This window comes from Euprymna scolopes, chromosome 14 (genome assembly GCF_053919585.1).
Source record: "Euprymna scolopes isolate OS-2025 chromosome 14, ASM5391958v1, whole genome shotgun sequence".
Taxonomy (NCBI): domain Eukaryota; kingdom Metazoa; phylum Mollusca; class Cephalopoda; order Sepiida; family Sepiolidae; genus Euprymna; species Euprymna scolopes.
In genome coordinates, this window is record NC_136495.1 from 21,759,859 (window position 1) to 21,783,300 (window position 23,442).

Here is a 23,442-nt window from a genome sequence, read left to right on the forward strand (position 1 = left end):
ATTATCAATATCCTCATCTAAAAAAATCTGAAATAAATTTATTAAAAAAAGTGTTTGTATACGTATCAAAATAAGGGAAAGAAAATAAAAACAAATATGTTTGAATAAAAATTGATCGTTTTCTTTTATTCAATTGAATACAATTTTGGCAGTCGATCTTTATTTGCCAATCAGGAGAAAAAAATGCTTCATTAAAAAAAAAAAACAATAAATAATAAACTTAGACCATCAAAATTTATTTTAATGTGTCAAGGTAATAATGCAGCCATTTTGTTAGCATTACGTGCGCATGTGCAGAGCAAGCAGGTTTTTTCTTCGTTTTTTTTTTTCTGTTTAATCTTTCGTTGAGATATCCGAGCCAGCATATACAATTTCGTTTAAATTTAAGTAAATTATTTACCTTACTGAAGGGGGTTCTTTTTTTTTCTAATTTAACACAAAACTCAATTTATTGTTTATATAAAATTAGATTTCACTCAACCAATAAGCGATTCATAGAATCTTTTTTCAAATTAATTTCCGCTGAAAAACTTCGGTGTTCATATTTATTTTTAGGACAATTTACTCGATCGGATAAAAAAGAATGTTTCCAATACAAACCATATCTAGTGTCAGATGTTTGATATGTGTTCGATGTTTTGTATAAAAATCAAATTTCTTGAAAGGAAATTATAGCCGTCATAAAATTTAAAAAAATATGTTAAAGACGAAATAAAACTGAATCTTCTAAACAATAAAACATCATCCATTTTGTTTTTGTTATAAGAATGGTGATTGTTATAAAAATATAAATAATTAAAAAGACCGTTGGTTTTTAATTTCAACTTTTTTCACAGATTTTCGTACTCGCCCTTCGAAAGCCGTTCAAAATGGCGTCGATAAAAATTTATGACAAAATCAGGGTTGAAATAAGCTGAACAGTCTTTTTTAACTGGGAAATCGGCCGTCGTTTTTTTTCCTCCTCAAGATGACATAATTTTGCAAGCTTTCTTTTTGTCATCGGTTCTTCAGGGATGCGTTTCATATCAGTTGTATTCATCGGCTACAGGAGAAGTTGAAGTCGATAGTAAGTGGCCATGCTGGAATCAGGAGTTAAGAAAAATTTGATTATATGAATTTAAAAGAATATATATAAATATATATATATATATTAGTCATTCAATAAATTTACAAACGTAAAATGGTTAAATTTCAAATAAAAAGATTTTTATTATTCTATGTAAAACAAAGAATACATTTGACATATTATAGCTCCTTATCCTATAAGATTTCGATGTCTACCATCTCTTCAGAGGATAAAATATTAGCAAATAATTATAATGGTTTACACCTTATTTGCTAAAGCCAGTGAGACATGGAAAATCACAATTAAAAGTTTTTTAAGCATTTAAATATCATAGAGCAAGGGAAGTTAATGAAAAGGATCTATTTGCTCTATCTTGTATATTGAGCAATTTTTATTTAGATGGGATTGTCCTTATAGAATATTACTCCCAATAATATTTTGCAAGACCTATAATCACAGGTTTTCATACCAGTTGATTTGTTGGATAACTTTATTCTGAAGTGTGTGTGTGTGTATATATATATGTGTGTGTGTGTGTGTGTATACACACACACATACACGTATAAAGGTATAAAGTGATGAATTTTACTTCAGACCTGACATGGAAGACTTATATCTATTGGCAAGATTGCTGGAAAAAATGGTTAGATCATTATATCGTTCCAGACAGTATCTCACTTCTGACGCAATCTTCTACCTATGTAAAAATCAGATAGTTCTAAGATGGAATACTGTTGACACATGTGAGGTGCTGTTACAGAGTACTGGATCGATTTCGAAATCTACTGAGGGATGTCCCTTTGTCTTCAGCCTCTTCCCGACAGAAGCGAATTTGCTCGTCTTTCTCTACTATATCGTTATTTTCGTGGTAGATGCTCGTCTGAGCTCCAATCGCTATTCGCCCTCTGTAAAATATTCACAACAAAAAACTCGTCTAACAACAAGTGTAAATTTTTCTTTTGTGGATCTAAAACTAAACGGAATTTCCATGAGCAAAGTTTCTTTCCAAGTATTACAGGTGTGAAACAATACCACTGGGCTGCTTCCCAACTGTCTACAACACGTTCGTCTTAAAGTTCATAGTTAGCAAATTTTTGTTGCAGCCGTCCGCTTAAATAATCAATTCTGCCCAGCTCTAACCCTAGCCTCCACATCTCAAGGTGTTGTTTTATCGTCCACCTGACGAACTAATCAACTCTCATCCTCGATTAACTTTTGAATTTTGACAACGGGTAACTCATTCGTACAGAAAAATATAATGTATGATATTTCTTTGTCATTTTGAATACTGAATAGTATAGCTAACTTGAACATTGATTATAATATAAAAAAGGAGATATTTATATGTCATAAATAAAGAAAATTATTCGAATGAAAGTCACCAGCATTTAAAAAAAATCGTCTTTAAAAATAAAGCGTTCTCCCGTTTCTAACATTGTTACGTTTATATTTCTTTTATGGATGAGTGAGCCCCTTTTTACCTTCTATAAATGGTATCTACAATTTATTCTGGGGCATGAATGTAAGTTAGTCATGAAGTTGTCTACATCCGCCTGACATCGTAAGGATGGCCCAAAGTATTATCTCGGCCTTATGTTTCGATATTGTATGAAGGATTCTCCTAAGTCATACCGTTCTTTAAATTATGGGGATGCGTCTCGTTGCTGCTTCGGCTGTTTGGAAACAGGGAAGAAAAATACCAGTCAAGAATCCATTCTTGACAATCAGCACGACAGGTGCGGGGGGCGGAACTGGCCCAGTATCTGTCAGACTGAGATACACCGCCTTGGTATTACCTACGAGGTCCATCATACAAGGCCTTGCCACCCAACTTTCGGATAGGTCAAGTTTATCGTTGGTTACGTGAGGCGCACCTACCGGGGAATACTGATGGGGATAACCAGTCAATTTTTGCTAGGCCAGAGTGCCCCGACTGATTATCTCTATTCTTTGACTTTGTGTCACATCTTGCTGAGGTTGGCAGCAAGTAAATATCTACCATGGAAACGTTAATAAATCCAATACGATTTATTTGCTCAGGCTGAAATTTTGTATGGTATTAATGAAAGAGCATCAGATCCATACATCAAATTTGAAAAATCGGAAGTTAAAATTTCGTCTAAATTTAATATAACGTGTGGAATTTCAATGGCTACAATATGGACCAAATATGAAGAAAGCCCAAACTATTGCCAAAAAATGAGTCATTACGATGAAGAAAGCCCAAACTATTGCCAAAAAAATGAGTCATTACGATGAAGAAAGCCCAAACTATTGCCAAAAAAATGAGTCATTACGATGAAGAAAGCCCAAACTATTGCCAAAAAAATGAGTCATTACGATGAAGAAAGCCCAAACTATTGCCAAAAAAATGAGTCATTACGATGAAGAAAGCCCAAACTATTGCCAAAAAAATGAGTCATTACGATGAAGAAAGCCCAAACTATTGCCAAAAATGCGACTTTTAACTTTAAGACTTTAACTTTTGATCTTGGTATTTTAAATTGAAACTAACTTCAACTTAGACCGAGAAAATTAAAGAGGGGGGGATATAAAGATATCACTTGCTGCCACTATTTTGATCAAGTTTGCTGACGATTCGTTAAGCGACGTGAACGCTACGTTTTACACAATCATTGATGACAAAGTCTCTCGAAAACATAACCTCTTTGGCGGAAGTAGTTAAACATACCCGTGACCCGTTGGATCACAGTCACTATCGCTATTTATTTGAGTTTGATTTCAACCGAAAAATCATATATTATGACATATCTCGTCGATCTGGATAGAAAATCTTTCGGTTTTGGGACATCTACAGTGACGATGTGGGATTTCGTTGCTAGTCAGGTGGGTGGGGGTTACTTACGCTTTGAAGACACTGCGAGACCTATCATGTTAAAAACCATTTTATGCACTCTGTCCAAAAGAGAGAGAGAGAGAGAGAGAGAGAGAGAGAGAGAGAGAGAGAGAGAGAGAGAGAGAGAGAGAGAGACTAGTGGTTAGTGTACCAGTCCAAATGCTTTTGTTTTTATTGCATTTTCTCCCCAAACAAGGCACTTTGATGTAGGGGGCTAGTATTTCGGACATAAGTTGCTGGGATATTATCTACGTAGTTTAGCAGCCAGATGTCTCTTTACATTACATTTGAACTTCTGCATGTTAGTACACTCAAGGAAGCAGGAAACCGGAAGGGAAAGTTTAGCAGTTCTAACGAAGAAACTATTAGAGCAAAAAGGTTTTCTGGCATCTGGGGATTTCTACTTTGTAGGGTGGGATTTTGCTGCTTGTTGGGTTCGTCGGGGGTATTTACCTCGAGTGGGTACAAGGGGTTGTAGTTCGTCGGAACATCTACCATTAAAATACTTGTAAAGCAGTCAAAGGAATGCAATATTTCGTGGATGAGACAGAGGCTGAAGCCTAGCTGACAGTTCCGGACATATTAGTTTGGCGACTGCTCCATGCATAGGTGAATGGTGACGTTGTAGAAATACAGGATACTGAAAAGTGTGATAAATTTCCAACGTACGCGTATTTATTTTTATTAATGGAAATTAAATCTACAAATGGATATAAAATATTATTTATCAGTCGTTTTTTAAAACTCATTTTTCACCCCAAACAAGGTATATTGCCACTTGCGCGTAAAGGGATACTATTTAGGATCATATCTAACAAGAGAGTGTGGAGAGTTGAGCAGCGAGATTATATATATATATATATATATATATATATATATATATATATATACATACATACATACTCAGGATCACCTTTAAACAGGCATATCGTAAAGGACCATTTGAGACCATACCTAGGAAAGAGTAACAAGATGTTGGTTTACGTTACATTTAAACTTCTGCATATCAGTACAGTCAGGGAAGCAAGTAACCGGAAAGGAATCCCAAAGTTTACATCCCATATCGGGACGATGTGACGTGGGATTGAAAAGCCAGTGCCCTAGAGGAAGAACACTTTTGCGTACAAAGATGCCTGAGCAACCCCGTCGCCATTCCCCGATTGGGGCACCTTAAGCGATTAGCTTGAAACTTCTCAAAAGGAAAATGCAAAACCTGCAAGGTAGACCTCTCTCACTACTCTATTTTTCCATAAGTGTTTATGTTTGTTTCGCTCCATCCATTTCAATCCGAATATTTTCCGCACTCTTCGTTCCTCATTCTCTCATTTTTCTCTCCCCCCCCCTCTTTCTCTCTCTGTCGATCAGTTCTTTTGACTCTTTCGCCTTCTATGTTACTATTCTTTTCCTCATCAGTTTTTCTGTGCGTGCATATTCCTTTTTTCTATATATATCTTTATACCCCTCTCCTTAATTTTCTATGTGTATATGTCTGGCTATCCATTTTTTATAAATCTCTCTCTCTCTCTCTCTCTCTCTCTCTCTCTCTCTCTCTCTATCTATCTATCTATCTTTCCCCCCCTCTCTCTCTCTCTCTCTCTCTGTTATCTTTATCAGCTTTGCTAGATCTAATGGCATCTTCACGTACTTGACATCTTGGTTATGGTTAGGGTTGTCGTCGTAATGAAAGGTGGATACGAAAGGGAGGTAAGTCAGAAAGATAAGAAGGAAGAACAGAAATAAACTCCGCGATGATGGCATCAGGGCGAAGCGTTTCAACGAAGAATTTCGGCAGGCAATTATTACAGACTGATTATCCTAAAAGGAAACGGCGACGAAGAAGAGGAAATAGAGGTAGGAAGCCTATAATAAAAAAGAAAAGGAAAAGGAAGTTATCAGGGTTAAAAAGAAAAACATCTCTGCATGCCAACCCATGAGGCATGTTTTGCTGTCAGCCAACGTCTATAAATACCTTCACCGTGGTAACAGACAGACAGCAACTATCCAAGCTAAATACAAAGACACACACGCACACGCGCGTGTGTGCGAACCACACCCCTTCCCGTGCGATTAACTAGCTGTAGAAAGAGAGAGTTTCTCTCCAAAAATGGAGATGACCTGTTGAGTTTCAAATTTCTCTCGCAGCTGATTTTTCATCCGGACTTTCTCGGTTTTAATAATAATCTTTTTTTTTTTTTTTTTTTTTCCTCGTAATCTGTTTAAATCTTTCTTGGGATTTATTTATTTTTATTTTTTTGCCAAAAATAATTTTTATATATATTTTTTCATCTCGGCCTTCTTCTCAACTTTTGTTCTTCCCCTAGCAGCAAATTTACCATCAAACCAATAATATCATATATGAGGCGCGGAATATCATAACTCGGTAAGCGCCATCGGGGCAAAATATCAAGTTAGTATATCATTTTATTTCCCATAACCTCCTCTATCACGTACAAGAGTACTTATGGTCGAATTCAGACCGGAAAATGGGTAAAAAAAGACTAATGCACAGTATACCCACCAAATTAAACTTTAACAGCGTTTTTCTCCGTTTTTTGTTTGTGGCGCTTACTGAGTTATGACATTCAGCGCCTCATATGCACTTTGATATTAAAAATTGTAGGTTTTACCTGAGAGTTTAATCAAATGCTACTTAAATGAATAGTTACTTTTATAGAGCACACGAAGAATACTCGTCCCAGGATAGGTAAAAGTAACACCCCAAACAATTTTGCACCATTTTAATATTCCCTTACGAAGATTAAAATCAAGATATAATGTGATCAAATTCATTGCAAATCTGGTATATTTAAACTTTCAATTGGGAGATTTAGTATATATTTTGTTACAATATTCCAAAGAATCTAAAATTTGAAGAACATAAATTATTATTAATACCTATAAAATACTGTTAATAATGTAGTAAGCCATACAAATTTTGAACGTATTTAGGTAGCAAACTTTCTTTTCAATATGTTTAACAAGAATACGTGTTTTCTGATTTTTCACGAAGGATTTTCGCCCACGTTTACATAAAATTAAATTAAACTAAATATAACCCACAGTTGGACCTACAAGGACTAGCAATTGTGTTCCGAAATGTATAACGATCTGTTAACTAGAGCAGGAGTGAATCTTATAGAAACAAACAAATAAACATACCTAACTGTTTAAAGGTAAAAATATTAACTGCTGATCTTTGTTGGTGCAATTGCTGCCACTAGAGAGAGAGCAGAAGTGGACCTAAGGTTTTACATCATAGTTTTCGTTCTCCTGGATGCGTTTCTTAACGGAAATTGGAGGTACATCTATCGCAATTAATTAAACGCGCCTCCAGATAGCAACATGGAAACTTCTACGTCATCGGCGTGGTACATATAGCGCCTAGATTTCCTAAATTGTCACCTATCCGATATTTGCCAAACTCATTGTTGCTTAACGTTGGTGATCTGGTGAGAACCAGTGTGTCAACGTGATTATATATATATATATATATATATATATATATATATATATATATATAATCACGTTGACATATATATATATATATATATATATATATATATATATATATGCTCCTCACCTTGAGTTGAGCATATTGAGAAGTGAAACACGAATTACCATTAGCATATAAGCGACGCACTTTGTGTAAACAAATCGAGCGGAGGTATTTCGGACGATATGAAAACATCGTTAAACTCACTACTCGTTCAAGCAACCGCCAATAGCGTAATGGTTAGGAGCCTTGACTGCCGTACAAACGGTCGGGTTTCAATCCTGGCTTGAGGTAGTTGCCTGTCTAGCCGCACTGATGAGCTGTGAAACAGCGAGACAGTACTGTATGTGGATGACTATATATATATATATATATATATATATATAAGTGAACGTGTCTGTGTGTGTACATTTCTCTACACAATAACTGTCACTTTTTAGTCTACAGACTCGAAATTTGATATACAGGGTATTGAGATTTGGAAAAATCTTTGTAATCTATTTTCGGCCAGAAATATGGCTGTTAAGGGGTCAAAGTTCAACGATTTGACCTTTGAGAACTCTACCAAACTCCTCCGACAATTTTAGGTCTAAACACTTGAAATTTTAGAGGTTCCTTGGACATGGATATAACTTAATAACTTTATTTGAGCCCAAAACAATAAATGTTAAGGGGTCATAATAGGGGTCAAAGTTAAAAAATTGACCGCTTTTTTTTTTTGTTTTGCTCAGCATACACATCCAAACACCCGGGCAACGCCGGGATGAAATGCTAGTATAGATATATACTATTTATCTGTAGATGAGTTTGTTATGACTTTTGATTGATCCAATCAACGCATCCACCTATTAACGTTATGTGAATTACGTGTGTTTACTCGAGCAGAACGCTTTCTCTCAAACTCGAATAAATGGATCGAAAAAGAAATAAACAGGAATTGTCACTGCTGTTTCTTTTTTTTTTTTTACTGCTTTTTTCATCCCAAACACGACATAATGCCACCTGGGTGTAGGGGGCTACTATTTGGGACCATATTTGCAGGGATACTATGTAGGGAGTTGAGCAGCGTGTTCACATTATACTTGAACTTCTGCATGTCAGCACAATCAGGGAATCAGGGACCCGGGAGGGAATTCCAAAGTGTATCAGTTCGAAAGGAAGAAACTATTCGCATGGAAGGCTTTCGGGCATCTAGGAATCTCAACAGTGTAGGGGTGGATTTTTACGCCCATTAAAATACTCGCAAAATATGCACAGCGATGCAGTATTTCGTTGATGGGACAGAGGTTGGTATTTGGTTGACAGTGCGGGGCTTATTGGCGACTCTTTTTCGAACTATCTAGAAGTGAGATTAGTAACGGATGCAAAAACCCAAATGTGGTAAGAATACTCTATGTAAAGGCAAATGGTGACCTTGTAGTGATACGGGATACTCTTAGGCCTGAGTAACTTTCTAGTATGAGAGAGAGAGAGAGAGAGAGAGAGAGAGAGAGAGAGAGAGAGAGAGAGAGTTCTCTTTCTTCGAAGCCGCCTTGGCAATGCTCTCGATGTATTTGTTCCAATTCATGTTCCCTGTGAACCTGTGTTTTATATATATATATATATATATATATATATATATATATATATATATATATATATATATATATATATATATATATATATATTATACACGAAGGGCGTTCCAAAAGTAATACCTCCTATTATTTTTATTCAGTCCGAATGGATCAAAGAGAATTGTAAATTGCATTGTTACGATGACTGAACTTATGCATTCATAACCTGAAATTTTCATCTTTCTGTTGCAGCTATTTACGGTGTGAGACACGAAGAGAGCAAACCCTGTTATGGACGTGCGCCAGAAACAGAGATCCGTCACTGAATTCCTCCATGCAGAAAAAATTGGCTCGACCAACCTCTACCGGCGTTGAACGTTTATAAAGTCGATAAATTTGATGTCAGCAGAATTAGGCGATGGCTTCGTCGATTTCAAAGTAGGGACAAATATATGAGTGACAAAACGCCCATGCAAAGCCATCACCTCATCGCTGACAAAAGCGCTTTAAGAATTGTGATGACTGCATAGAAAAATAAGTTCCGAAGAAAAAAGGCCGCTCATTTTAATAGTATCACTCCCGTCTTTGTAGCTCCTCAACTTGGGAAGGGAGTTTAAATACGATGAATTACTTTTGGAACGACTCTTGTATATATGAATATACCTACCTATTGTATAGTGGGTGAGATGTATGCCAAATAGTTTCATAACATATAGTATAGATGATATATAACTATTTTATTGTTTATAAAACTTTATAAAAGTTTAATAAAATACACTGCGACGAAAGATTACAAAATTGTTTGGATTAAAAAAAAATGTGCCCAATCGAATACTTTTATTTAAATAAAGTTTAAATTTCACAAAATTAAACATTTCCTAATCTGATAACTTTAGGCATGCAAGCTCAATTTTTGCTTCATTCTATTTTCAGTTTTCTTGTTGGTTTCAAGTAGTTTTGATATATCTTTGCAGTTATTAAAGGATGCAGATATGGCTACGTTGACACATCGAGTCTCGTAAGATCACCGGTTAAGCGACGTTGAGCTTGGCTAGTACTCAAATGGGTAACCATTTGAAAAGACTAGATGCTGTACTTAATAAAATATCTATTCAAACGTAGAATAATCCACAAATAAATTGTACACAAAAACATGAACAAAGTGTTGTTTCAACGAAAATTTCAAATCTATATATTTATAAACGTGTGAATGTGTGGGTGTGCGAGGACAATTCTCAACCTATATACTCAACGAACTTTTTATTCTAGAGACTTGAAATTTGGTATATAGGGTATTCAGACATGTGAAAGCTTTTTAATCTGTTTTCATCCGGAAAAAGAGTTTCTAAGGGCTCAAAATGGAAAAAAAAATGGTACTTGGGAGTGATTCCTTTTTTTGCCTGTTTGACTACTGTTTCACAAATGCACATGCGCGGCCAAGAAACATGACAGTCGTTTTTTATGTTATTAATAAGTAGGGGTGAAAACCTTTTTTTTGAAACGTGTAAATCTGGCCTAGTGGTTATCGTACGTGACTCACTGTCTTTACTTTTTGGTTTCGATCTGAGTATTTTTACTTACAAGAAGTGAAAAAACATAATACTCGCATGCACATGTCTCATTTTTCCCCCACCTTTTTTTCTTTCACTTCATTTTCTTTAAGGAAATTTAACGTTAAACTTGATACCTGATAACGCCGGATACATCTTCTAGTTAATCTATAAATCAATCGAATGAAAAAACATGTATGATTTAGGCATAAAATGTCCCAAAGGTTGATGAAATGTTATAAAACCCAACGCAACTAATACTTTTACTAAAAATATCCTGCGAATTTTGCTATGGAAGTGGATATCATATATTAAGTCTATAATGTTGCCCAATGGTAATGCCTGCGTGAAAGGTTATTTTGCAAATGGACAATATACTTTAATTCTTTTTAAGTATTATAGGAGGTGACGATTGTCTAGTGGTTAACGACACGAACTGACAACTTGGATGTTCCAAGTTCGAATCTAGTTTTTTCCATAAAATCATTTTCACTTAGGACATTGACAACCTTTCCGTAGTACCTCCTGTAATTACTGGGTCTTTCTAGAACGAATTCCGACTAGAGAAATACCGGGAAAACCAATGCAAACAATAGCACCTTCGGATTCATCTGAAGTGATGATGATGACCGAGAGACTATGAATATACTTGTATTTAACATCTTAATGGGTAGCAACCTGTGGCAGTTATGGCCCCAGAATCATGACGTGCACAACACATGTACGATTTCAGGCATCAACTGACTCAACGACGATATGCATAAATAGGTTCAATTTAGACATGTAAATGGAAGAGAAAAGGGCTACGAGGTCTATTTTTAATATTGTCAAGGAAGGATAAGGCAACAGTATTCCATCCTTGGACGTACCTGGTTCTTATATAGGAAGAGAATTGCATAAGCAGTGAGATATCTACTAGAGCGGTAGAAGGATCCCACAATTTTTCCAGCGACCTTGGCAACGGATTTGATGTACGTGTTCCATTTCAGATCAGGAGTAAAGGTTAAGCCCAGAAGCTTGTCAAAACATGGATCCTTCCCAACAAGAAAACCATTCATGTCAATTGATACAAAATGGGGATTAGAGCGTTGATGGCTGAAAGATAGAAGCTTGGTTTAAGATGCATTAAAATTAATCAGCCATCTCTTTCCACGTGCTCAAGATCAGAGAAGAGATTATGTGAGAGAACTTTGTCATTTACAGCCTTTGATTTGTTAGCATAGATGGTAGTGTCGTCAGCATAAAATGTCTACGAATGATCTTAGGATGTGATTTAGGAGATCATTGAAAAGAGTTGGGCCCAGGATGGACCCTTGAAGGACTCCAGTATTAATAGAGTGAGCTTCTGATTTCTACCCATCAACTACTCTCATGAACCTATCAGAGAAATGTTTTAATAATTGAAAAGACATTTACAGCTATACCGTACATTTTGTGGAGTAGACCTTTATGCCATACTCTATAAAAAGCGTTTGATATGTCAAGAGCAATTGCCCTAGAAAGGAAGCCTTCGTCGAGAGATTCACTAATCCTCTGAAATAACTGTTAGCATACCTGCTGCAGATCTCATAAAACAGAAATAATATTGTATGTTACCAAAAGGGTTACTTTTGTTGAGGTGGTTAACTACTTCTCTAGTTAACACAGATTCCAACAGATTACTCATGACGCACAGAAAACTTATAGGTCTGTACTGAGAAGGAGATGAGCGATCACCTGAATTCTTAAATACGGAGCATACTGAAGACGTTTTCCACGTTGCTGGGAAGCAATTCTCCTTCCTTAAGACAACGCTTAAACGGTTTTGTAAGTATGGGAGCTAGTCCTAGTTGAAGATTTTTCAGCACTATAATTGGAATGACGTCAGGGCCAGTTACTTTACTGGAATCAAGGTTTTTATTAGCTTTACAACATCATGCACAGATATTTGTATGTCGCATAGCGTGTTTTCAGATACAAGAGGAAATACGGCGGGGGGGGGGTACTGGAGGTCTTGATCGCATAGGGTAGAATTAGCTGCAAAGCTCTTGACAAAGTGTTTGGCTTTGTCCGATGCTGATGAGATTACCTCAGGTCCATTGGTGATTGAGATAGAGCACACGCTTCTGTTCAGGACCCTGTTTGCTATTTGCCAAAATTGGTGGGAACAAAGCCGCTGCTCAGCTACTTTGAACTTAATGAATTTAGCATACAACTCTATCGCGTTCTTTATTACTCGTTTACAGTGGTTGCTGACAGTCCTGAAAGCCGTTTTAGCCTCAGTACATATATTAGATTGGAAGCAATGGAAAAAGTGATTTCTGTGCGCAATGACAGCAGCACATTCTGGAGAGAACCAAGGCTGCGTGGTAGGTTTTTGCTGGGATTTTTTTTAAGTATATAAAGCAGTCTACACCTACAATTAATCATTTTAATAAAGTGCGATCAAAAATGAATTTGAAAATAAATTAAATATATATGGAGCAAGAGTAGGGGTTAGGTGATTGAAAATAAGACCAAAAATGAAAAATTAGTGAAGCGACAAAAATTGGATTTTCCATTAAAGCTTAAGTTAGAAGTTAGGCTGACGTATACAAGAAGTTGTATCATGGAAAGAAGTACGCAACAGTGAAATGCTATTCCACGACTAATTCAGAACAAGCGCAGCGATTGGTCAAAACTCTAAAGAATTATGTCAATTATCTCATCGAAATGCATTTGTCAGAAAACCGAAATAAGAACCGGTGCATACAAAAATATGTCTCTTATTAAATAAAATCTGATATTTATAAGAGGGATTACTGTTGGAAATAGTCCTTGTTTCTTAGAAATGTCACTAAGTCAAAAGAAAAGATGAAAAATATAAAAAATAATCGATTTAATAAGAATACGACCTGATTTTTGCACAACTGCTAAAACTGTGTATCAAGCTCCATCACAAACGGATTGAGATATCTTTGAATCTTTTTAATGTTGTTGGGTTTTACGGAATGTCAGCCATCTTGAACCTTTTCATGTCGAAATCGTACATGTTTGTGCATACAATCTACTGGCAGATTCGTTTTAGTTTGAATAGAGTTTTGGTCACTGATAGGATTTTCAAGTTAAATTCAATTTCTACAATATCTTTCGTTTATTAAACGTGTAAATGTTTTAAAAAAAGGAATTAAATGTTTACATCAGATCACGCTAACTGTAGAAGATATTGCGCTCACAAGAGCGTATAGATAGCAGATACCACCAAAGTTCATAGTTACCTTGACGAAGAAACTTTCAAATTATTGGTTTCACTGAGTCTACATGTGTATTAATTTAAAGTACAGTACACATTTAATATCAATCTACTTTTCTATCATCACTGAAATAATCATGTTAACGAATCAGTGTTCATAAGTTCACCAAACGTAAATGACGTTGAGTCTGAGCTCGCACTAAAAACGTGACTATTTGGGGAAGATCGGGTGCTTTATGTGAGAAAAAATATCTTCGCAATCATCTACAGAACAATCTTATAAAAATATGAATCATTTCAGCATAAAATCACTCGCTATAAAATTTAACAACCAATGAAACACGCCTTTGTCACGTGATCCGCACATCTTTAAAACGAAGAAACATTTTCATTCGTTGGTCTAAATTGTTGTTTGTTTTTACCTTACAATTTCATTATAACGAGGAAAACATTTTTGTAATTCTATATTGCCATTCGTAACATATTCTTAATGGTGATAGGAAAGCAATGTATATTATTAAGTGTCCGTAATGTATTACTAAAAGTAGAGAAAGTATGTGACGCATATTTTTTTTAATATATTACCCCCCCCCCACCAAAATAAAAAATGTGATCCCTGGGAGGTTAGTATTATGAGTACAAAAAATGTACTACACTAACCCCCCCCCTAAAAAAAGAGCGGTAATGCTTAAAAGGATAGAATCATGCCGAATGATCCATCAAATTAAGGAGGTAATACATGGGATGATGGTCCCATGAAAACAGCTTAGATACTACACTAGCATTGATTTCATTTTATGAATACAGAACGCTTTCTTTACAACACGATAATTTTCTTTCTTATATATTTTAGAGGGTATCTCTATTATATTTCTCTTTGTCTGTCTGTCCGTTCAATGTTTTCTGGCTGAAATTTTGTATAGACCTTTGTTATGATAAGGTGCAGCGAAATAATTATTATGGTATCCGTTCTATGCACAGTTAAGAATTAATAGGCATTAGTATTTAATGCAATAATGAACACAGATTTAACCATATTAATCTATCAATTTGGTATAAAACACTCATTCTAGGTCAACAGGCAATAACTTTGGCCAGTTTTTGACGAACTAAAAAGTTTAGTTACTTAATAACAATATTCATAAAAGATAGTTTACAAAAATTTTTTGCTTCTTCAATTTTTGTGTTCATTTACCAAAGCATGGAGCTTAAAGTAGAATTTTATCTATACACGTTATTTCTATTAGCGTAATATTTTTCAATATTGAATATTTAACATTATCCTTACTGATATATATAAACAAGGGGGATATTTAATAAGAACAATATTGGAACAGTTGGAAGGAGTTAAATTATTTTAAAAAAATAATAATCACAAATAGCAGCAATTCATTATGGCGCTTGACCTCCCGACGCGTGGGGCTGAAAGTGGAATTTGACTAATTTATATTCAACTATATAGTTTTTTTTGTTTTTTTCCCAGTGAACGCAATATTTTTCTTTACTCAATATATAAATTATTTTGTTACCAACAATATATATTACATAGGCATCACCACTTATCAAGGCTAAGAGGCCACTCAAGGATAAGGGTTAAAGAGTATACAGAAGAAATTGGACAATATAGTAATCGTTAGTAATGGAAATTCGGTAAATTTATTAACTTATATGGAACGGCTCATTAAAGAGTATCGATATACTGTATGATTATATATATATATATATATATATATATATATATATATATATAAACAATTAGAAATCCACAGACGTTTGTTTCGCTGTTATTACAACTAATCAGTGTGGTTTAGACTCACCAGTTCACAAGTATACTGTTGCTGAGAATCGAAATCGTACCAAAAGAACGAAGGCTTCTGGCAAATTCTGCAGGCACCATTAATTGAAAGCTAAATGCAACCGCTTAAGCGTTCTCTATCAGTCATTCTAGTAATAGCTTATGTGTTAATCCTTTCTCAAAGTACCCAATTTACTATGAGTAAAAAGCATGGTATATGTAAGGGAGAGTATTGTATGAGAGCGTGGGAGGATTAACGATGATTCTCAATAGCTGATGTGTCTTTATAAGTATAATTGTCACACACAAACAAAAAAGAAATTTTTAATAATGTCAACGTGCGTAGTTAAGCGCTTGCAAAGAGGTAACCCGACACGTCCGGAATCAGGTCGGATCCGCATTATTGGCGACCGCCCTTAACGCATCTATAAAATGTACTTCACGTTATATATATATATATATATATATATATATATATATATATATATATATATATATATATATATATATATATACACATATATATACACATATATATACACTATATATATATATATATATATATATATATATATATATATATATATATATAATTATCTTGAGATTACATTTATAATTAAATTGCTTTATTTGCATACAACTTTATGTGAAGATTTTATGAAAATATTCAAAACGTATGACGAATATGTGTTCTTTCTTTACAGGTTTTACAAATGTGTTCCGAATGGTGCATATATTTGTTGTCTAAATAAATACTCGTGTATCGAATGTGATATAGCTTATAGTAATGTAATGATGAAACATTGATTTCCGTGTAATCACTGAAGTTAAGCAACACTGGGCCTCGTCAGTAATTAAATGGGTAATCGTTTTGGAATACTAGGTACAGAAGGTGGTTGCACACTAGCGATGCCTCCGTTCAGGAGATAATGGATATCCGTGGTAAGGGTAGCTGCGCATGTAATTGTGAGGCAAGAGTTGCGCAAAAATCCTACCGCACCTCTCTTGAATCGACACTGCTTGTGTCCAGTGGCAAGCAGAAGCGCTAGATGACTGGAAACAATGCCGAGATAAGCGGAGAGCACATACGGCACCTGGAATTCCCAAATGGTAACCCATTTTAGTACTGGCCAGGCTTAACGTTGCTTAACTTCAATGATCTAACGGGAACTGGTATGTCAACGCGAATTATGCCGTATAATGCACACTATTATTCCCTTATATGCTTGAAGAAAGTATAAAAAGTCCTTCCCCGTTTATTAGCAAAATAGTAAAGTGGAAAGGATTATAAATCAACAATGGAAAAACTATATAAATCCAACACATTCTTTGCTGAACGATTACCAACCATCTTCTTATGCACAGTTTGGAAGCGGCTATAAAAGTGGTGCAAAACTGTTCTGCTTTTGGAATTCACTTTATCCGTCCTGGGACGGGTATTCTCCTAATATCTTTATATGTATTTGTACAAAGGTGGCGCTCTACGTTTTTACGATTAGTGAACGTGCTTCAAAGTGAATGAATGAGAAACAACAGCTGAAGATAACAACAAGTGCAATTTCGTTGTAACCCAATCCAATTGTTGGGCAATATAGACGGCATCATTTCCTCATTCATTGATATCATCTGTCAGGCGATAACGCGGCGCAGGCGAGACGAGTTTTATTGCAATACAACGTGCGCGAAACAAGGAAATCGACACCGGCACACAAAAGACGGTTAATTTTTTTTCTTTTTCTTCTTTTTTTTACTCTTGTTTCACCCCAACCGAGGCATATTGCTACTTGAAACGTAAAAGGTTACTTTTTAGGACCGTGTCTAACAGGGGACTGTGGGAAGTTGAGTAGTTAGATGTCTATTCACATGACATTTAAACTTCAGATTAGTACAGTCAGAGAAGCAGGAAACAGGGAGAGAATTCCAAAGTCCAGCAGTCCGAGGGAAGAAACTGAGAATAGAAGGCTTTCCGACATCTAGTGACCTACACAGCGAAACAGTAGGATTTTGCTACTTGCCGGGCGTATGTATGTCAATGGGGAGCACAATTATCGGGAGTTCAGAGTAAATTTCTATTAAAGTACTTAGAAATTGGCCGATAGTGAGGGGCCTATTAGATTTAAGACTATTTTCTAGACATTGTCTAAGAGGGAGATACTAGTGGTAGATGCACCATCCCAGATGTGGCAACAATATTCCATGCATGCGCGAATTGTAGCTTTGTAGAGATGTAGTATACTCTCTAGTGGGAGTAATTTTCTAGCACGTTAGAGGGAGTCCACCTTACATTTTATTGCTCCTTGTAAACCAAAGAAAGGATGCATACTCATATTAGACTGACTTTTATCACTTCATAAACTGTACGTAGCTTTAACCTTAGATAGTTAAGTATGCTTATTTATATAACATTTGGAATAACCGATATACCGATGCCCATATATGTTTGGATACTATATAGTTATGGATGCATATACTGATCTCTGTCAATGGCTATTTATTTATATTTAAAAATATTTGCTTAAATCTTATTTATCTATTTTTTACAAAAATCAAGACACATTAAAAATCCCATGGATTCCTAACACATTTTGACAGGTAAATTACATATAAAATATTTAAGACAAACAAACACACACAGAATTCTAAAAAGATCTATCGATTAGAATCTCTAAAATAACTGGTGAATGTTTGGCATCTGGTAAGATGCCCCATCGTCATCAAAAACAAAGATAAGGAAATTGAAAAAAAAGTAAATTTTCTCATATATATATATATATATATATATATATATATATGATTACTTCATTTAATCACATAAATTAATATACGAAGATATAATTTTATGCGTAAATTTTTCAATATTTACTTCAACAGTGCTCAATACATAGGTAGAGCTAGGTAGTAAGCTATGAAAATATATATGGCAATTAAGCTACACAGAATATTCCGTGTTTCATTCTCGTGAGAATTCGTCAGGCTTATGCCTATATATATATATATATATATATATATATACACATACATATATATATAAAACGTTAGTGGGAGAAAACTCCGTAAGAGTACTTGATTATTAAAGGAAAATTAAAAGATAGGACCGTAATATATATATATATATATATATATATATATATATATATATATATATATATATATATATATATTTAAATCCCCGAAACAGTGTTTCATGGTAAACAACTGATGATCCTTTGAAAAATAAATTATTGGTATTATAGTAAATTCGAGAGCGAGTTGATGCAGGGATTGCAGGTGATTAAATGACTTACTGACTTGATGGTTTTCTAACGAATGATAAAAAATATTTTTTTGTATAGTTTTAAAGGTTAAAAACTTCAAAGACTATATATATATATATATATATATATATATATATATATATATATATATATATGCGTGTGTGTAGAGAGAGAAAGAGAGAGAGAGAGAGAGAGAGAGAGAGAGAGAGAGAGAGATGTACAACATCGGTATCATCAGTTTCAAATTCCAGTGAGAGGGGGATATAAACAGAAGCCAAAGAGACTTTGGCGTAGAAGATCAGTTATAGGTCTTCTTTGTTTAGATTAAAAACCGACGGTACCGATATTGTTCTGGTCTTCTGTAACACACACATACACTTATAGACGCACGCAGACACACACTAGTACATATATATATATATATATATATATATATATATATATTAAAACACACTGAAAAAGAATGAATTAGACAGTTGCAGAAATAACTAGTATCCGAAAAATGTACTCAATACTCGGAAAACATAAAACCGATTTAGATTTTAATAAATTTTTATGAATGAATAACCTTTGATGTATTTAACCTAGAATTTGTCGACTTATTAGAATTTAAATAGAATCTGCCTTTTCGGCTTTTGTTATGTATTTGTAGGGAAAGGGTTATTTGTTATATTTGTTTCCTGAAAATAAGTTACTAAGGTTTGCTATTTTGTAAAAGCCATAGCACCAGCAACGCCATATCTAACATGATTTTATAATATTAGTTGGGTAAGAACGGAGTTTAGGGTACTTCTACAGAATTTAAACCGAACCGTTTTATTATTCTCCTTACTTCAAAGTAGCTCTAACATCACCTTAATACCGAACCGATTATATCTAGTGTGGTATTAGCCCTGGGGGAGTTATTATGGTTTTCTCCGAAGAAGGAGGTTTATAGGGAATATAAAATTCATAAACTGTCCACAACCACATGTGTTTTTCATGAGATGACAAACAGCTCCTAACTTTCTCAAATGGTTACCCATATAGTACTGGACAAGCTCCCCATTGTTTAACTTTGGTAACGAGAACTGATGTTTCAATGCAATTATTCCGTACTAACCTTAATCTTCATCTTAAACTAACCTTAACTTAAATTTTAGGTTTAGTTTGGCAAACGTCGGTTTGATTAGTTAAATATTGTAGAAGAATCCAGTTTAATAAATTACACTCCATATTTTCTGTCTTTAGTTAATGAAGGAGAAATCCTGCTAGACTCAAACATTTTTATTTTTGACTAAATGCAGAGTACACTTTTTGGGAAGCTGAGTTTTCCTCATACTAAATACGAATCAGTTGTCCGTCCTTGTGGGGAGCAGGTAAATAGGGGCATATATTATAGAAATCAACATACAAACAACAAAAATATTTAAGTGACAATAAAAATGCAAAAAAAAAAAAAAAAATAAAAATAAACAAATAGAATTTTAAAAGTGACAATACAAAAGAAACTAACATTAAAACAAAAGTTGCCAAACTATTCTTTTCCGTTTGGTAAATAGAAAAAGGATACATTCTGGACTTGGCTCTCGTCGCCGTGAAACTGTCCCGAGAATGACTTGTACGACAGTTCCTCTGTTCTTCAGTTTCGCGTAGGTTCTTTGCGATTGTGACGCCTTTTTCAAGAAATATTATTTCTTTAAATTCAGACAACACTCCTTTGTTTTTTAATTGAATAAACTTTGCGCTTTTTTTTCCCTCGTAATCCACATTTATCAGCAAACATCGGTAATTCCGAATTGTTGACCGTTTTTTCTGCAGTTTTGAATATTTTTTCGATATTCGAGACACACGTTTTAAAGCAAGCAAAAAAAAAAAAAAAAAAAAACGCCCAATGGGCGGTGTCTCTCTGGTCCAAAAACTAATTTTTGAACGAATTCGCTGTCTTATCAAAGTTGCACGGACATATAATTATTTAGAAAGAAGAAAAGAAAACGTGCGCACGTCATAAATGCGTATCAAGTAGATTTTTTTAACACAACAGAGTAGGAAAAACATATTATTCAAATATATGTGTGCGGTGTAAAGTGCGAATTTTCTCTCCTCCGACATCGGAGAGCTACTTTTGCTTTCCTGCTTGGCCGATTAAAAATGACAGAAAACTTTCGTAAATAAATAGATATACTTAAAAGGAAAAAAGATTGTCAATCTAGTTCATTTATTCCTTTAGCTGGTAACTGAATGAAAGCTTAATACAAATATATTTTGAATATGTTGTATTGCAGTGTTTTGATGGTTTGCATATATATATATATATATATATATATATATATATATATATATTCATGCAGGTATATTAAATATACTGTCCTTACTCTTGAGTTTGCAAATGTTAGACATTTTGTTTTTTTATGTAGGAATGATTTTTCGTTTATGTCGTCTATTTCTTTTTTTTTTTTTTTTTGCAATACATCAAATATATCACGCATTAATCAAATGGAAAAATGTTTACCTGTTTAGCCTCTAAAACTGTTGTTTTTTTTTTCCTTGCGATCCAGTTTCCATTCCTAGATAAGTTTCTTGTTTTTTTTCTTTCTTTCTTTTTATTGGAAAATCTGTTGTTGTTGTTGTTGTTAAAAAAATTTCCTTCGAAATTTGATGTGACGATCAACGTAATAACTTTGCTCGTTCCATTTTCAGTGGAGCAAGTTGTCAGACGGAAATAAGCTTTGTGTTTTTCAACATACTTAATCATTCCTCCAAATATCAAATGTTACTTTCTTTAAGAGACTCAAGATTAATAAAAATAATAAAAAAATTGTTTTATACTGACTTAAAAAAAACAAAACAAAAAAAAACAATCAGTTGCCAATGATTAGAAAAATCGTCAATAGTGCAGGCAAATGTTTCGAATTGTATTTTGAATGGTGATTTATCGTCGTGAAGGCAGCGTCTGTATTTGGCTATAATTAAGTAATCGTTAACAATGGATTATTTACTTATTCTTATTTTCTACGTAGATAGATTCCCCCTTCTTTACTACCTCTGTTAAAATTCTGATATATATATATATATATATATATATATATATATATATATATATATATATATATATATATATATATATATATTCATAATTTTTCTTGAAATTTTATAAGGATGTTTATAAATATGATAATTCTATAACAAGAAGAGAGAGAGAGAAAAAGAGAGAAAGAGAGAGAGAGAGAGGGGGTTGTGACGTGGGTCGAATTTTGTTCATATTTTTTAGTTTTAGTTCTGTCCCTAATAAAGAGCTACGTCATTATAAGCATCATCCAAATCTTTAAGGAGTGTGTTGTATTTCTCCTTTTCCTCGGCCAGGGATGTCTCTAATTTTTCCAGATCTTCTTCCAACTTGGTGACGGCCCTCTCGGCGTTCGTGGCCCTAATTTCGGCTTCCTTCAGTTTTTCCTGGTTGGTCATCTCCTCGCTTTTCTTTTGGGTAAGGGCGTCCTCGCTCCTCTCCAACTCGTGTTCCAACATTTGGATCCTTCTGTGCAAATTCTGGATCTCGGTTTCACTGAGAGATACCCGCTCCTCTGCGTAGTGCATCATGTCCTGGGCTTTGGACAGGTCATTGTTGACGTTGTCCAGCTCCTGTTGCAAGTTTGAGTGTTTCTTTTGCAGCCAGTTGAGCTCTTCGTCCAGACGGACTCTCTCCGTTTCAGTAACCTTCAGTTTCTCCTCGATGGTCTCCACTTTGTCCAGGGCGATCTCTTTGGCCGTCCTGATGGCCTGCATCTTTTTCAAACATGTTTCGCGATCCATGGCTAACTTGTTGGTTGTTTGTAGTTTTCACGTAAAAGCGAATAGAAGTATTGACTTCAAAACAGCGGAGACGCTAAGGGCTGCTGTGTATACCACTCGGTTACTGCAGAGAAGTGAGCTAAAAAATCCGCTTTGCCTATCTTGAATCTAAGCGCCCGACCTCACGGCTACGACGACGACGACAACGACTCCGCCTGCTTGTTTACCAGCCCTATCACAGCGCGCAAACCCGACTGACGTAGAAGGAAGCCGAAAAAGTTGGAAACTGATCGTGAGAGAAGAAGAAAAGAAAGAAAGAAAGAACCAGGTTCGGTGAAAAAAGGAAAAGAAAGGAAAGTTGAGAAAGAATATGAGAGAAAATAACGAAATGCAGATACTACTAAACGCGTAAAGAGTAAAAAAAGAAAGAGAATAATAATAAACTTATAAAAACGAAGTAGAAGTTTGGCTAAGAGAATATTTGACGAAAAGTTGCCATTTTACGATATCAGCATATAATAGTTCTTCCGGGTAAATGTGGGTTATTTCCCTTTAGGCTAAAAAAAAAAAAAAGAGTAATAATGAACGAAAAAATAACTCATATTTTAAACATACATCCATCGAGTTTGCGCATTTAGCAATGGAAACGCTATTTTAACCTAAAGCGTGACAGACAAACGAACATATTATTTCAAATGTAAGCGTTACATACGAAGCGACAGGTAGAGTCGAAGAGGCATTCAACAATTACATTATTATTGGTACAAAACAAACGTATGGGTGAGAGGAAGGGGCTGGGTCTGAATTTTGAAAACGGGTTTAATTTTCTTTTACATTCCAAATCGTTTTGACTGTAAAAATAGGAACCGACTTTCATTCTCAGGATCACCCT

The 23,442-nt window shown here is 34.7% G+C and overlaps 2 protein-coding genes and 1 pseudogene across 4 annotated transcripts in view; 1 reads left to right on the plus strand and 2 right to left on the minus strand.

Moving 5' to 3' along the window:
• The window catches only part of LOC145292899 (uncharacterized), a 104,533-nt gene extending 94,722 nt beyond the window's left edge, over positions 1-9,811 (plus strand). The window contains exon 10 of the mRNA XM_080139034.1: positions 9,225-9,811. Within this exon, the coding sequence (XP_079995160.1) occupies positions 9,225-9,298 (74 nt within the window). The 3' untranslated portion in view covers positions 9,299-9,811. The remainder of the gene's footprint in view (positions 1-9,224) is intronic.
• LOC145292901 (uncharacterized) lies at positions 106-22,816 on the minus strand. 3 transcript variants are annotated; one of them, XM_080139039.1, is made up of 2 exons: positions 21,274-22,816; positions 106-1,079 (listed from the first exon to the last, which is right to left on the minus strand). In XM_080139039.1, the coding sequence occupies exon 1, from the start codon at positions 22,569-22,571 to the stop codon at positions 22,047-22,049; it is 525 nt and encodes a 174-aa protein (XP_079995165.1). In that variant the 5' UTR covers positions 22,572-22,816; the 3' UTR covers positions 106-1,079; positions 21,274-22,046. The 3 variants fall into 3 exon arrangements, with proteins under 3 accessions (XP_079995165.1, XP_079995162.1, XP_079995164.1); XM_080139036.1 differs by having other exon boundaries at positions 20,335-22,816; XM_080139038.1 differs by having other exon boundaries at positions 20,278-22,816.
• On the minus strand, positions 16,611-16,729 carry LOC145293612 (5S ribosomal RNA; annotated as a pseudogene).
• Positions 22,817-23,442: the final 626 nt, after the last annotated feature.

What these genes read in the sequence shown, in the direction of transcription:
- LOC145292901 (XM_080139039.1), bottom strand. Translation starts at nt 22,571, where the DNA reads ATGGATCGCGAAACATGTTTGAAAAAGATGCAGGCCATCAGGACGGCC.